Source organism: Nerophis ophidion, linkage group LG04 (assembly GCF_033978795.1).
Source record: "Nerophis ophidion isolate RoL-2023_Sa linkage group LG04, RoL_Noph_v1.0, whole genome shotgun sequence".
Taxonomy (NCBI): Eukaryota; Metazoa; Chordata; class Actinopteri; order Syngnathiformes; family Syngnathidae; genus Nerophis; species Nerophis ophidion.
In genome coordinates this window covers 24,690,605-24,706,279 of record NC_084614.1, presented here as the reverse complement: position 1 = coordinate 24,706,279, position 15,675 = coordinate 24,690,605, and the positions used below count along the sequence as shown (strand labels likewise).

The 15,675-nt window shown below is 40.3% G+C and overlaps 2 protein-coding genes across 4 annotated transcripts in view; one reads left to right on the top strand and one right to left on the bottom strand.

The window, feature by feature from the left end:
• Nucleotides 1-3,155, bottom strand: part of c2cd2l (c2cd2 like) — a 62,647-nt gene extending 59,492 nt beyond the window's left edge. The window contains exon 1 of the mRNA XM_061897580.1: nt 3,043-3,155. The gene's annotated coding sequence lies outside the window, so the exon portion shown is untranslated. The remainder of the gene's footprint in view (nt 1-3,042) is intronic.
• On the top strand, nt 1,801-15,597 carry hinfp (histone H4 transcription factor). Of its 3 annotated transcripts, XM_061897584.1 has the most exons (10): nt 2,712-3,008; nt 3,074-3,139; nt 10,500-10,726; nt 10,852-10,963; nt 11,072-11,224; nt 11,880-11,957; nt 12,505-12,625; nt 14,630-14,768; nt 14,844-14,968; nt 15,037-15,597. In XM_061897584.1, exons 1-10 carry the CDS (start codon nt 2,981-2,983, stop codon nt 15,371-15,373), a joined length of 1,386 nt encoding a protein of 461 aa, XP_061753568.1. In that variant the 5' UTR covers nt 2,712-2,980; the 3' UTR covers nt 15,374-15,597. The 3 variants fall into 3 exon arrangements, with proteins under 3 accessions (XP_061753567.1, XP_061753568.1, XP_061753570.1); XM_061897583.1 differs by lacking the exons at nt 2,712-3,008; nt 3,074-3,139 and adding an exon at nt 1,801-2,229; XM_061897586.1 differs by having other exon boundaries at nt 2,714-3,139.
• Nucleotides 15,598-15,675: the final 78 nt, after the last annotated feature.

The following is a 15,675-nucleotide window of genomic DNA, read 5'->3' as shown; positions in this document are numbered from 1 at the left end:
TTTGCTTGGTGCTTTGATAAACTGAACGCATATACATGGTACTATATGGTGATGTTATGAGCCAGGGAAAAAAAGAACTACCCTACCCAGCATGCAACATGAGTGACGAGCATGCACGGTAGCCCGGTATAGGTTGTGTCGCCATGACGGCATCTTGTATGTTGTGATTTGCACGCTCTGAAAGCAAACGTTAAGAACTCAGCCAACACTCCTCGTCTGCATTATTGATAAATAGACAGACAACACATATACTCCGCTGCTTCACAGGCCGCTGGATGTAGCCGGCAAAGTATTCCCATGCTAGCTAGCCGGTCTAGCAAGCACGCGTCATTCAGTACAAAACGGCCCGATCTATCCACATTCAGAATTGTCTGGCGGTCGTAAGTGATCCCGGAGTGACCACGCTGTAAGCCAGCCAGGAAATTTGCAGAATTGTCCGATATTTTTGCCAAATGTTCCATCTTTACCAAGAGCCCCTCGACGCCGCGGGCGACGCCATCTTGTTAAGGAAAAGGCGTTAACAAAATAAAAGCATGTAAACAACATACGCAAATGTGCGATAAAATAATTGTCGGCGTTAATAGATTGATGAGTTAACTCGTAATTAACGCATTAATTTGCCCACCCCTACTTTTTCTATTTCGTTCTCGCTGTCTCCTGGCTGCTGCTTATAAACAGAGCGACAGGTGATTAGAAAACAAGGCCCAGCTGGGCCATCTACGCACCTGTCGCTGATTTCGAGGTCGGCCTTGGCAACATCGTGCTTCGCTGCAGGCCCACAGGCCACGCCCCTTCCACAGTTAGCTTCAGAATAACAATGTTATTCCAAAGAATAAGAGACCTATTATACTCTAGAAATGTTGGTCTTACTTGAAAATGCACACATTGAGTTGTGTTCAGTTTTGAAAAAAATATTATATGGCTCTTACGGAAATACATTTTAAAAATAGTTGGCTTCTTGGCTCTCTCTGTCAAAAAGGTTCCCGACCCCTGTATTATATATCCATCCATCCATGTTCTACCGCTTATTCCCTTTTGGGGTCGCGGGGGGCGCTGGCGCCTATCTCAGCTACAATCGGGCGGAAGGCGGGGTACACCCTGGACAAGTCGCCAGCTCATCGCAGGGCCAACACAGATAGACAGACAACATTCACACTCATATTCAAACACTAGGGCCAATTTAGTGTAGCCAATCAACCTATCCCCAGGTGCATGTCTTTGGAAGTGGGAGGAAGCCGGAGTACCCGGAGGGAACCCACGCATTCACGGGGAGAACATGCAAACTCCACACAGAAAGATCCCGAGCCTGGATTTGAACCCAGGACTGCAGGAACTTCGTATTGTGAGGCAGACGCACTAACCCCTCTCCCACCGTGAAGCCTTGTATTATATACTGTATATATAATATGTAAATATTACATATGTTTTTTTTTGTTTGTTTGTTTTTTTTAATATATTGCTCCTACGGTACATGTTTAGTCTACTTTATACCTGCATAATCCTTTCTAACCTTACACTTTCCATCCTTTGTAACTGAGCTATTGTGTGGAACAATTTCCTTTGTGGATCAATAAAGTTTGTGTAAATCTAATCCTAATATGTATTTATTTTGAAACACAATAAATGTATACAAAAACTCGTCCGAGGAATATATAAAAACTATTAAAAAAACTCAACTATTGGATTATTATTACGATATTTAATTACAACCCAAAATGTAGTCCAATAACTGTCAAGTACACGTTTCCTAACATTACGTTAGCGGAACCTTAAACACCCGGACAGTAAAATACATGTCCTTGTTTCCACCAGACCGTCTATGTTGAGGCACAACGCGCTGAAAGCAACATTGATGTGTACACTATTTCTGTGCTACTCCTACGCAGAATATTTTTTTCTTTTTTCTATTGTCCTTGCCTTGTTCGACCAGTCTCCATGAGTTTTGCTCCGTTTTTTAAACACAATGTAAAAAGGTCTTAAACCGTGCTACCTCGCACCAAAGTGGTGCTCCACCTTTGGAACGTAATTTTTAGCTTGGCATTTATTAGCCCAACTGTCGCTGAAAGAAGATGCCTCCCAACAAACGGCTACAAAAGAAAGAACTGCAGTTTGAATGCGAGTGGGCTGCGTGTCAGGAGTCGTTCAGTCAGATGGAGAAATTCTGCACTCATGTGGAGGCTCACTTGAACGCTGTCAACACGGCGGAAGAGGATGAAGAAGAACCTGAAGGTGAGTTGGCGTCAATCCAGTACTGTCATATAAACCAGTGGTTCTCAATTGGGGGTACACGTACCCCTGGGGGTACTTGAATGTATGCCAAGGGTACGTGAGATTTTTAAAAAATATTCTAAAAACAGCAACAATTCAAAAATCCTTTATAAATTTATTGAATAATACTATAATAAAATATGAATGTAAGTTCATAAAATGTGAAAAATGCAACAATGCAATATTCAGTGTTGACAGCTAGATTTTTGTGGACATGTTCCATATTGATTTTAAAGATGTATTTTTTTTGTGAGGTAATGTGTAAAATTAAAGGCCTACTGAAACCCACTACTACCCACCACAAAGTCTGATAGTTTATATATCAATGATGAAATATTAACATTGCAACACATGCCAATACGGCCTTTTTAGTTTACTAAATTGCAATTTTAAATTTCCCGGGAGTTTCGTCTTGAAAACGTGTAATGATTACGTGTACGCAAGACGTCACAGGTTTTTAGGAAGAATGAGCGCTACGTACACACACAGCTAAATGTCGTCTGCTTTAACGGCATAATTATACAGTATTTTGGAGATCTGTGTTGCTGAATCTTTTGCAATTTGTTCAATTAATATTGGAGAAGTCAAAGTAGCAAGATGGAGTTGGGAAGCTTTAGCCTTTAGCCACACAAACCCACGGTGATTCCTTGTTTAAAATACCTGGAGGTGAAACTTTCCTATGGATCACAGCGCGGTCAAGCGAACATGAAACATGACGGAATGTCAACCAGCAGGTTTCGGTGAGAAAATTGTGGTTAAAAAGTCGCTTCTTACCGGAGAAAAGGTGAGCTTGCCACGTCCACAGCTGCTGTCGACTTCCCTGAGACACTGCGCGTCAAGACACCCGTGGACGTACACCTCCGACTATCAGGTACTATTTAACTCACTAAAACACTAGCAACATAATAGAAAGATAAGGGATTTCCCAGAATGATCCTACTAAATGTGTCTAAAAACATCGGAATCCGTCCCAATGCAATCGCGTATTTGTTTTTTTTAACTTTTTGTTTTTTGTTTTATTTTTTTCTAGTCGGTCGCTATCAATATCCTCAAACACAAATCTTTCATCCTCGCTTAAATTAATGGGGAAATTGTCGTTTTCTCGGTCCGAAATGCACTTTTTGTTGGAGGCTCACATTATAAACAATGTGAATATGTGAGGAGCCCCCACACGTGTGACGTCATCGTCTGCGACTTCCGGTAGAGGCAGGGCTTTTGTCTTAACACCGAAAGTTGCAAACTTTATCGTGGATGTTCTCTACTAAATCCTTTCAGCAAAAATATGGCAATATTGCGAAATGATCAAGTATGACACATAGAATGGACCTGCTATCCCCGTTTAAATAAGAAAATCTCATTTCAGTAGGCCTTTAAGTTCATGAATCCAGATGGATCTCTATTACAATCCCCAAAGAGGGCACTTTAAGTTGATGATTACTTCTATATGTAGAAATCTTTATTCATAGTTGAATCACTTGTTTATTTTTCAACAAGTTTTTAGGTATTTTTATATCTTTTTTTCCAAATAGTTCAAGAAAGACCTCTAAAAATGAGCAATATTTTGCACTGTTATACAATTTAATAAATCAGAAACTGATGACATAGTGCTTTATTTTACTTCTTTATCTCTTATTTTTTCAACCAAAAATGCTTTGCTCTGATTAGGGAGTACTTGAATTAAAAAAATGTTCACAGGGGGTACATCACTGAAAAAAAGTTGAGAACCACTGATGTAAACAATATAACAGTTAGCACTATGGATGTTCTCTCAGTAACAATATCAGGAGCAGCCTTGCGTGGGACGGACTCGTTTGAGAGAAGATCAAGTCTCTTATTTTTCCTCAACTCGTTTAGCTCTTTACAATACAGACAACTGATTATGGAACACTACCAAATAGGGTAAAAAAATATACATTTGGCCACAACTATGTTTTAATTACATATCTGTGAAGTCATTGCATTCAAGGGTCATTTCACTGTTTTAGTTTCAGGTCATAGGTTGATTGGCAACACTAAATTGGCCCTAGTGTGTGAATGTGAGTGTGAATGTTGTCTATCTGTGTTGGCCTCGCAATGTGGTGGGGACTTGTCCAGGGTGTACGCCGCCTTCAGCCCGATTGTAGCTGAGATAGGCCCAGCGCCCCCCGCGACCCCAAACGGAATAAGCGGTAGAAAATGGATGGATGGACTTTCAGGTCAACCTCATTTTTAAAAAGCTGTTTCCTTTGTTGAAGGTTTCTATGGTGCATAACACAAGATGCCTTTGAGGGCGCTGTTGCCAACTTTGCGACTTCCATACTAAATATAGTTACTTCTGAGGTAGGGCTGGGTGATATGGCCTTTTTTTAATATCTCAATGTTTTTAGGCCATATCGCGATACACGATATACAGTGTGGCAAAAAAGTATTTAGTCAGCCACCGATTGTGCAAGTTCTCCCACTTAAAATGATGACAGGTCTGTAATTTTCATCATAGGTACACTTCAACTGTGAGAGACAGAATGTGAAAAAAAATCCAGGAATTCACATTGTAGGAATTTTTAATAATTTATTTGTAAATTATGGTGGAAAATAAGTATTTGGTCAACCATTCAAAGCTCTCACTGATGGAAGGAGGTTTTGGCTCAAAATCTAACGATACATGGCCCCATTCATTCTTTCCTTAACATGGATCAATCGTCCTGTCCCCTTAGCAGTAAAAACAGCGCCAAAGCATGATGTTTCCACCCCCATGCTTCACAGTAGGTATGGTGTTCTTGGGATGCAACTCAGTATTGTTCTTCCTCAAACACAACGAGTTGAGTTTATACCAAAATGGATACATGGATGATACAGCAGAGGATTGGGAGAATGTCATGTGGTCAGATGAAACCAGAATAGAACTTTTTGGTATAAACTCAACTCGTCGTATTTGGAGGAAGAAGAATACCGAGTTGCATCCCAAGAACACCAAACCTACTGTAAAGTATGGGGGTGGAAACATCATGCTTTGGGACTGTTTTTCTGCTAAGGGGACAGGACGATTTATCCGTGTTAAGGAAAGAATGAATGGGGCCATATATCGTGAGATTTTGAGCCAAAACCTCCTTCCATCAGTGAGAGCTTTGAATGGTTGACCAAATACTTATTTTCCACCATAATTTACAAATAAATTCTTTAAATTTCCTACCATGTGAATTCCTGGATTTTTTTTCACATTGTCTCTCACAGTTGAAGTGTACCTATGATGAAAATTACAGACCTCTGTCATCATTTTAAGTGGGAGAACTTGCACAATCGGTGGCTGACTAAATACTTTTTTGCCCCACTGTATATCTCGATATTTTGCATTAGCCTTGAATGAACACTTGATGCATATACCGTATTTTTCGGACTATAAGTCGCGTTTTTTTTTTTTTTGTAGTTTGGCCGGGGGTGAGACTTGGCCAAACTATAAATATATATATATATATTTTGGTTTGGCCGGGTCTCCCCCCCCCCGCTGGACTTTGGAGAAGAATGCGACTTATAGTCCGAAAAATACGGTAATCACAGCAGTACGATGATTCTCTGTGTCTACATTAAAACATTCTTGTCCATACAGCATTAATATATGCTCATTTTAAACTTTCATTCAGAGAGGGTTTGAGCCAATTTACCATGAATTGATTAACGTGGACCCCGACTTAAACAAGTTGAAAAACTTGTTCGGGTGTTACCATTTAGTGGTCAATTGTACGGAATATGTACTGAACTGTGCAATCTACTAATAAAAGTATCAATCAAAGGGAAATCACAACTAAGTCAATTGACCAAAAGTGTATTAAGCAGTAGCACAAACATTCATGTCATTTCAAAACAGAAAGTGCAAGATTGTCAGAGACATTTTAAAACAAGCTATTAGTGCACTTTTGTGCATGATGTCACTAAGATGACATATCAAAACAACACTAAATTAAAGTACACTTTTTGTGTTGAATGCCACTATAATAGTTTAAAACAAATAAAGTGCACTTTTGTGCGTGATGTCACACAAGATATTTCAATAAGTGTCAAATAAAAATGAGCTGCACAATAGGAAATCAAATAGTCTTTGTCCTTTGCTATCTGGTAGGTTACTGTGGACATTATCTCCTTTTGTTGTTGACTTTTTTTTTCATACGGTGTTGAGATTTTGTTGGTGTTGCACCGAATGGAGATGTGATCGGAAACGCGGATGCCGAGCGGGGCTTAAAACAAAGCAGAAGGCTAATCCCCACAGAACACCACTTTCCTCCATCCCGAAGACGGATTTAGATGGAAAATGCGAGACTACTGGTCTGGGTAAGGAGTCAGTTAAATTAGAACAAGTTTTTTCTGCTTTGAATGTTTCAGAGTTGGACATGTGTGTTACTGAGGTGGCTAACTATGATGCGTGCAGTTTTTGACAAGAACAAGAAAGTTTGATCACATTACGCCTGTACTGGCTCACCTGCACTGGCTTCCTGTGCACTTAAGATGTGACTTTAAGGTTTTACTACTTACGTATAAAATACTACACGGTCTAGCTCCATCTTATCTTGCCGATTGTATTGTACCATATGTCCCGGCAAGAAATCTGCGTTCAAAGGACTCCGGCTTATTAGTGATTCCCAAAGCCCAAAAAAAGTCTGCGGGCTATAGAGCATTTTCCGTTCGGGCTCCAGTACTCTGGAATGCCCTCCCGGTAACAGTTCGCGATCCCACCTCAGTAGAAGCATTTAAGTCTCACCTTAAAACTCATTTGTATACTCTAGCCTTTAAATAGACTCCCTTTTTAGACCAGTTGATCTGCCGTTTCTTTTCTTTTTCTTCTATGTCCCTCTGTGTATCGGCTGGGGACATCTCTGCGCTGCTGGTCCGCTACCCTTGGGATGGTTTCCTGCTGGCTCCGCTGTGAACGGGACTCTCGCTGCTGTGTTTGGACTGGACTCTCGCGACTGTGTTGTATCCATTGTGGATTGAACTTTCACAGTATCATGTTAGACCTGCTCGACATCCATTGCTTTCCTCCTCTCTAAGGTTCTCATAGTCATCATTGTCACCGACGTCCCACTGGGTCATTATTGTCACCAATGTCCCACTGGGTGTGAGTTTTCCTTGCCCTTATGTGGGCCTACCGAGGATGTCGTGGTGGTTTGTGCAGCCCTTTGAGACACTAGTGATTTAGGGCTATATAAGTAAACATTGATTGATTGATTGATTGATGTTGACATGTGGAGTACCACTCTTCATTCTCTAGCAGGTATAGCTCGGTTGGTAGAGCGGCCGTGCCAGCAACTTGAGGGTTGCAGGTTCGATCCCCGCTTCTGGCATCCTAGTCACTGCCGTTGTGTCCTTGGGCAAGACACTTTACCCACCTGCTCCCAGTGCCACCCACACTGGTTTAAAAAATGTAACTTAGATATTGGGTTTCACTATGTAAAGCGCTTTGAGTCACTTTGAGAAAAGCGCTATATAAATATAATTCACTTCACACACTTCAAATGATGCTACATATGAGCAGTAATGCTACTTTTGGTAGCAACGCTTTTTCCCCACACTTGACAAATTACGGTTGTCTGTTCGACATATTCCCACTTGAAGCCAAACCACCGCCAGACGATGGACCCCCTGCTGTTTTTCTTGGGAATTAATTCTTCCTTCATTTGTTACCAGATTCGCACCTTCTTTCTCTCGTATTACAGCTAACGTTACCCATGCTGCTACCTCTTTGCTCCGCGAGGGTGTATATGTAAGTGATGTATGTAAGAAGGTGCGCTTACTGTCTGTGAGAAGGAGAGACAAGAAAGAGTGAGAAGAGCATGCAGTGTGATGCTTGCAGCTAAAGGCAACTGCCTGAGAACGTATACTCGAATATTATGATATAGTCATTTTCTATATTGCACAGAGAAAAACCCGATATATCGATATACTCGATATATCGGCCAGTCCTATTCTGAGGTTAATTATATCATGTACAATTATCTTTATATGATTGGAAGTCTGCGATGAGGTGGCGACTTGTCCAGGGTGTACCCCGCCTTCCGCCCGATTGTAGCTGAGATAGGCACAAGCGCCCCCAGCGACCCCAAAGGGAATAAGCGGTAGGAAATGGATGGATGTATGGATGATTGGAAGTAGCACGTGTTTGTATTTGGTCTCATAATCCTTTAAAAGTATTGCTCTACTAAGGTCAACGTGCCCGTGTCCATCCGCGGCGCTGCAGAGAGTTCCCAGGAAAGTGGGAATCCCAAAAGAATATAGGTGTCGGGTTTGAGAGGAAGATTAAAGACATTAGCAACATCTGGTAGAATGTCTACACACAGGGACAGAGGATAGGGGTCAGAGGTCACCGGACCCAAATCGATCACAGGTTGACTAGTCAAGTAAATAAACTGAGTGGTATGCAGGCTGTCCGGCATCAAGATTTGACTTACAAGGAGAGGGGGTCTACAATAAATGGTATTTAAACACAGTGTTCTGAAAGGACAGCAGAGTGAAGAGATTTGGCACATTTCTTCTCCTAGAGCTGCAGCTCTAGTCTGAGGCTCGCTGAAACAAATAAAGCTTTTTGTTTGACGATTCCTCTTGGCGTCTCCTTGTCTCATCACCCATCACACGACCATCAATTTTACAACACTTCCTTTCTCAAAAGCGACTAGCAACAAATCTAGCAACAGTTTGGGATGTTTTGGAGACATGACGGCGGTGTATCTGCTGTTAACGTCCTTGTTAGAGTGTCCGACCTGAGACTGGAAGGTCGTGAGTTCAAACCCCGGCCGAGTCATACCAAAGACTATAAAAACGGGACCCATTGCCTCCCTGCTTGGCACTCAGCATCAAGTGTTGGAATTAGGGGTTAAATCACCAAATTCTTCCCGCGCCCAGCCACGGCTGCTGCTCAATGCACCCTTCACCTCCCAGTGGTTATGGATCAAATGCAGAGGATAATTTCACCACACCTAGTGTGTGTGTGACTATCGTTGGGACTTTAACTTAACAAATAACAGGTGCCCCTCCTCTCAGGCAATCAAGTTGACACTAGCCTCGCACAGCAGTTCCAGCTGCAGTCAGAGCAGAGCAGAGACCCTCACCCACTCTGTGCATAGCTGCCTTGGTTTATAGCGTAAGATGTAAGTGTTTCATTACTGTCACACTTTAAGTAAAAACAAACAAGGTAATGGTAATAAATCTGGTTTGTTCATGAATATCACAACCCTTCAGTCTTATGACCAAATTTGATACTTAAACATTTAACAATGTAGACCAAAGTAAAATACCACTATTTTAAGAATCAACAGAAGAAATTTATTTTACGATTCTAATCATAATTTTTTTTTTTTTTTAACTCACTATTTATGTATCCCACTTGTCATTCCTCTATCCCACAGCTTACATAGAAATCAATTATGCGAATGAGGCAACGATGTCATCTAGCAACTTACAGCAAATTTTATGACAGCCACCAGCTACTTTCCTTAATGAGGAGTTGGTGCATTGTTGTGAAGAAGTAGAGATGGCTTTTTTGAAAGAAGCCCTTAAAAAGACTGGCTTGTTTTTATACAGTAGTTCTTTATTTTTTTTAAACTGTTTTGTTTTTTGTTAGTTTTTTCAAAGAAACAATCACTTGTAGGAGTTCTAAAATGTGAATCAGAATAATTTAAATATACACCATCATAACTCTATTGGTGGGAATTATTTAGAAATATTGACTGTTTTTTTAATTTTTTTTATTTTCATAGTAAACATTCCATAAGACAATGCCACAACCCCATGCTTTGACAGTGACATCACTATTTTTTTATTTTCCTTCACCTAATTTTTTTTTACAATACAGCAAAAATACCAAAAAAGTAATAATAAAATCTATACAGACATTTTAAACATAACTTGAATAAAATGTGTAGTGCACAATAAAAATGTGAATACAAAATTGCACTACCCTATTTTGTGTGTGTACGTCTGAACTACTTAACATATCCACATCAGAACAATCAACCAGAAAAGTAAATCGGAAAGCTGCAAGTCCATTCGCCAGTTGAGTGCCGTGCACATTCACCGTGGGCAATTAATAAAAATTAAAAAAACTGCTCGCAACTGTGAATCAACTTTCATCTTTTACTTAAAAGCGCAGTTCAACAGACTTGATTCATTTGTAAAGGTCACATCTTTTTTGAAGAGTGGTTATCTGGTCGTTTGACATGTGACACGTGGTCATCTCAAGACTACTAATTAGATTTTTTTCTGACCAGACGAAAGAAACTGTCTTTGGAGAGACTGCGGGTTCTGCTCCATGGAGGGTCCTGAAGAGTTCCGGCGACATCTGTACTTTCACTGTTACCACACCAAGCTGAAGCAGCTGGGTCAGCAGGTGCTCAGTGGCCAGCGCAAACTTGGCACCTGCTCTATCGGTTACCAGAACCACAACATAGTTCCTGAAATCCCTGACAACTTTGTCTGCCGTTGGGAAGAGTGCGAGGTAAGCCTGACATGGTTCTAAAATGTTAACGTGGGATCCCCTGCACACTCAGTGGCATTGTATTCTGTAATCTAAGCAATTCTGTATGGAAAATATCCTTTAAAAACGTATCCTGTTCGTTTAAGCAACCACCTTATGAGAACCCGGAGTGGTTCTACCGGCATGTGGAGCTGCACACCTTGGCCATAGACATACCAGCGGGTGACTGTGATTTCCCAGTACGCTGTGGATGGAAAGGTAAATCACCATCTCAAGATTATAGCTTTTGATTGTCCCAAGCAATGCATAATCAAACAGCTTTGGCACATTTGGGTGTTGAGTTGATTAAGTTCTATGGTCCCACAGACTGCGAAGCTACCGCTAAAGGACGGGCTAAGTTACGGGAGCATCTACGCAGCCATACCCAGGAGAAAGTAGTGGCATGCCCAGGTTGTGGAGGGATGTATGCCAGCAATACAAAGTTCTTTGACCACATAATTCGACAGAGTGCCATGGAAGGTGACGGTATACGTTTTAGATAGGAACACCTATACAGTAGTACCTCAACTTTTCTGATGTGTTTCAAATCAACGTCTCTGAAATGAATTGAAATAAATTTAATTGGTGCTTTCCCCCATCAATAAATAAATAAACTTATAGATTGTATAGTACGTGGTATGTACTACTAACAACTACAGTAGTTTTATGTAGTTTAAATTAATAATTCACCTTAGTTTTATGGTGTCTCTTTCCAGCTACTTTTCTGTCAAACACCATCTACAGCTTTTCCATCATTTTATGGATAAATGTCCACTGTTTAGATATTATTTTAACATTCAAGGGTAGCATTAGACTACCCTTGGCGACACGCTTGGTCATGTTTTTGATGATTTATTTTTTATTTAATGATATGATCAATCTCTTATTATTCTAATGTCTGTCCTGGGAACTCACAATTTTTCTTCCTCGGATATCACAGAGTTCAATGTGACATTCACTAAGCCAACTAATGGTGGGGATGCTTGTAATTCAGATTTTTGCTGGCAATTTATATAACTATTAGCCGAGAGACTGTTCTTATCTAAAACCACTATTAAGTTGGGGCACTCTTGAGTTGAGGTTCCACTGTAGTAATATAGTTCCTCACATAACATGTATTTACTATTTGTTGTAGGTCAAAGGTTTCAATGCTCCCACTGTTCCAAACGTTTTGCAACAGAGAGACTGCTGAGAGACCACATGAGGAACCACGGTCAGTCATCACCTCAAAGGGTCTTTATCAGCAAATGAACATGGAATAACGTATTATACAGTATACTGTATATTTTGCACATTTGTACCTAATACATTGACCTATTCAATTTAGTATTGGAAGACGTTAATTAGATTTATGGTGGGACCCATACCAACCAGCCTCCTTGTGTTTATGATTATCTATCCATTTCCTACCGCTTGTCTCTTTTGGGGTTGCGGGGGGTGTTGGAGCCTATCTCAGTTGCATTCAGGCGGAAGGCGGGGTACACCCTGATCATATTTTTACTTTACCCATTTAGTTTTCTGTGCAACACAGAGTAGAAAGAACCAAGATGACTCATTTTAGTTTTCATCAACAATTTCGCAACCGCAGTCCTTATTAACACCCATCTGGCATTGTTGTTGTCATAATAACAAATTCCCCTAGCCTTTTGTTATCTACTTATATGATTCTTTGATATGCTGTAGTGTTACATTTAGGGTTTGCACCAGCATTAATGTTGTTTTACTGTAATGTAATATTTTTTTCTGTCTTATTGATACAGTGAGCCACTACAAATGTCCGTTGTGTGACATGACTTGTCCATCACCTTCAGCACTGCGCAACCATATTAAATTTCGCCACAGTAACGAGAAGCCTTACAGCTGTGAATACTGCGAATACAGGTAATATTTTTTAAGTCATATACCTGAATAATACCCTTGTGTTTATGTTCTTAGAAACTTTAGTGCCAATGTTCTCCCTCATTTGGGAGGGTGAGAAACCTGACCATCATGTGCAACTATTAGTGGACAAAAATTGCTTTTGAAATGCTTTTGTCGGTGATAGTCGGTGAGGTCATCGCTCGTGTTTTTCAGTGCAGAAATGGACATGCACAAGTCTATGTGGCCGGTGTCCAGCAAGCAACAGAAAGAAAAAAATGTCTGCGGCCACTGCAACAACACCGCGAGCAAAAACGTTAAAAGTATGGGGACATTTCACCCTAAACAACGTCAAAAACGTGAATTATTTGATCAATTATTGGATGGATTGATATTGCTCTTCATGGCAGTGTGTCTGCTATACAAGAGCACTTCAAACAGAGGCATGTCAGACATTTGGAGGATGCGGCCTCGGACTCAGTGTAAAAAATTGTCCGCGAGCTTAACTTTGTTTATATTCCTTTGTGCAGGTTTCTGTTGCATAAATCATGTACTGTATATACACAGATAATTCACACAATTTATATTGACGATACATCCTCTTTTACTTTAACTGTGGATGGTTACCTGACAGGCAGCGAACTGAAAATACAACTGTTAGCAAGTTTTGAGCAACTAAATGATGTGCGTTAAAGTGCAACATTTAAAAAATATTCCTGTGTACAAATTAGCATTTTTGTCCTCATTTTGAGGTCTTTTTTAATGTAATTTAAATTATGCAAGCTAAGAATAACCTGTAATTAATAAGGAATTAACCCAAGTTCAAAAGTGTGATTAATGTGATTAAAAACATTTATCGTTTGAAAGCACTAATTAATATTATTATATTATTGCAGTTCAAAGAAAATCAGTGGTAAAAGTGCTTGCTTTTAAAGGGGAACTGCACCTTTTTAGAAATTTCGCCTATCATTCACAATCCTTGTGTAAGACAAGAACTCATACCGGTATGTCTTTTTTTTTTAATGCATTCTAACTAGTTAATAAATGGCCTTACAATGGAGCCAATGGGAGTCGCTCTATTCTGCTGACTGTATAAAAGCCCTTAAAAAACATCCAAACATCTCCATTAAAGTTTTATATACACGCTGTAGGTATATACAAGTATGTAATTTAGTAACAGGCACATTCATTAAACCATTTGATATTTACGTATTTGATTATTTTAAGCATACGCCACGCATTAATTTAAAAAACGCATCACAACATTCACTTTTTTTTTACCACTAAATCACTAATTATTACTCACTTACTGTGCAACGTCTGCTGTCATTAGGAGGCTGGCTGATAGTGTTGTTATATTTCCGCTTTATATTGAAAAATTACTCATTAATCCTCTCGAAGAAAAGGGGGGGAGAACCAAGCGTTTTTTTCGTGACGTTATCGTCATTTCCCGGTCTAAATTGGCTGTCAAAGTGTACATCCTCAGCCTTCTACTGTCCAGGTGAGGGGCAGATTTATGATCTTGCATAAACCCCCACAAGCAGGGAAGCAAAGAAACACCTGACCAATCTACAGTATGTGGTAAACATAGGCACATGCTAGTGAACACATCGCCGCTGTAAATTGTTAGTCCGCGTTAGCGCTTATAATAACAATATCACTATTACTTGGTTAATACTCAAGTCACAACATTTTTAGACGACCTCCCACTGGCTCTGTTGTAAACAGACTTTTTAGTTAGAATACATACAAAAAATCCATTCATAATGATAGTGAACCATAAGCAAAATTCCATAAAAATTGCAGTTCTCCTTTAAATGGACAAATGTTTCGATTGGTATTTTCTATTGTTTTAATTTTTGTAAAAAAATCCCAAGTTGAAATTAAAAGCCAATGGATAAATAAGAACCACTAAATAAGTGACGTTTCATAATCCGAATAGTCGACTAATTGATAAGATAGTCGATGACTCGTCGACTATCAAATTAGTCGTTAGTTACAGCCCTGAAGTCGTGCTTCATGTTCCAGCTGCAAGAATTTGGTGGATCTGCGCAAACACCTGGACAGCCACAGCAGCGAGCCTGGTTACCACTGTGATGTTGCTGGTTGTGATTTTACCTCTCGCACCCTTAGCACCTTGAAAATTCACCACAAAAGGGAGCATGAGGTGAGGAGGGGTATTAAATTTATGATTGTTATTACTGTGATTTAATATATTTATACTCCCATTGTTTATTTTCAGGGGACTTTTATAGCCCGCTACAAATGCCATGTGTGTGATCAGTGCTTCACCAGAGGAAATAACCTCACGGTGCATCTGCACAAAAAACATCAATTCAAATGGCCGTCTGGACACCCGAGGTTCAGGTAGGTCTTGCTGATTAAAAACGCCTCCAGCTTCAATGTGGTGAAGGCCTCCCTGTTTCCTGCGCCAGGTACAAAGAACATGAGGACGGCTTCTTGCGGCTGCAGCTGATCCGTTACGAGAGCGTGGAGCTGACCGAGCAGCTGATGCGAGAGAGACAGAATCGGCATGACGAAGAGGGAGCTGTTGATTCCCCCAGTGCCGCGCCTTCAGAGATGCAGGTGGAACTGAGAGGTCTGCTGCTGGAGGAACAAAGGACGGAGGCGCCCGATATCAGCTGTGATGAGAGCGCTCAAGAAGAGGGCATGTTGTACGTTCTTACTGGAGGTTTGACACAAGCGGTGGACAACTCTTTCGTGTTGCAATATCAAGATACTGCTCGGGAACAGGAAATGCAGACAGTTTGACCACCTCCACCATGAAATCTATGTTGGCTTTTGTTGTGGAGTTTTATAAGTATGGGTATTAGGTGGCGGCCTGTTTTTACTTTTATTTATCTGGTTTTGCCAACATTGTGGACACCCAGATTATTTCCAAGTCATCTTACTATGGCATCCTTACATATGCCGACATCATCTCCTGTAATATCGACCTGTAAGATTGATAATTAAAATGACAAATGTGAAGTCTACCATCTGTTTAGAAAACTTTATAGCTAAGCAAAGTCAAATGTTTAACTTTCTTAGATTAATCACAGGGCTGCTGTGAA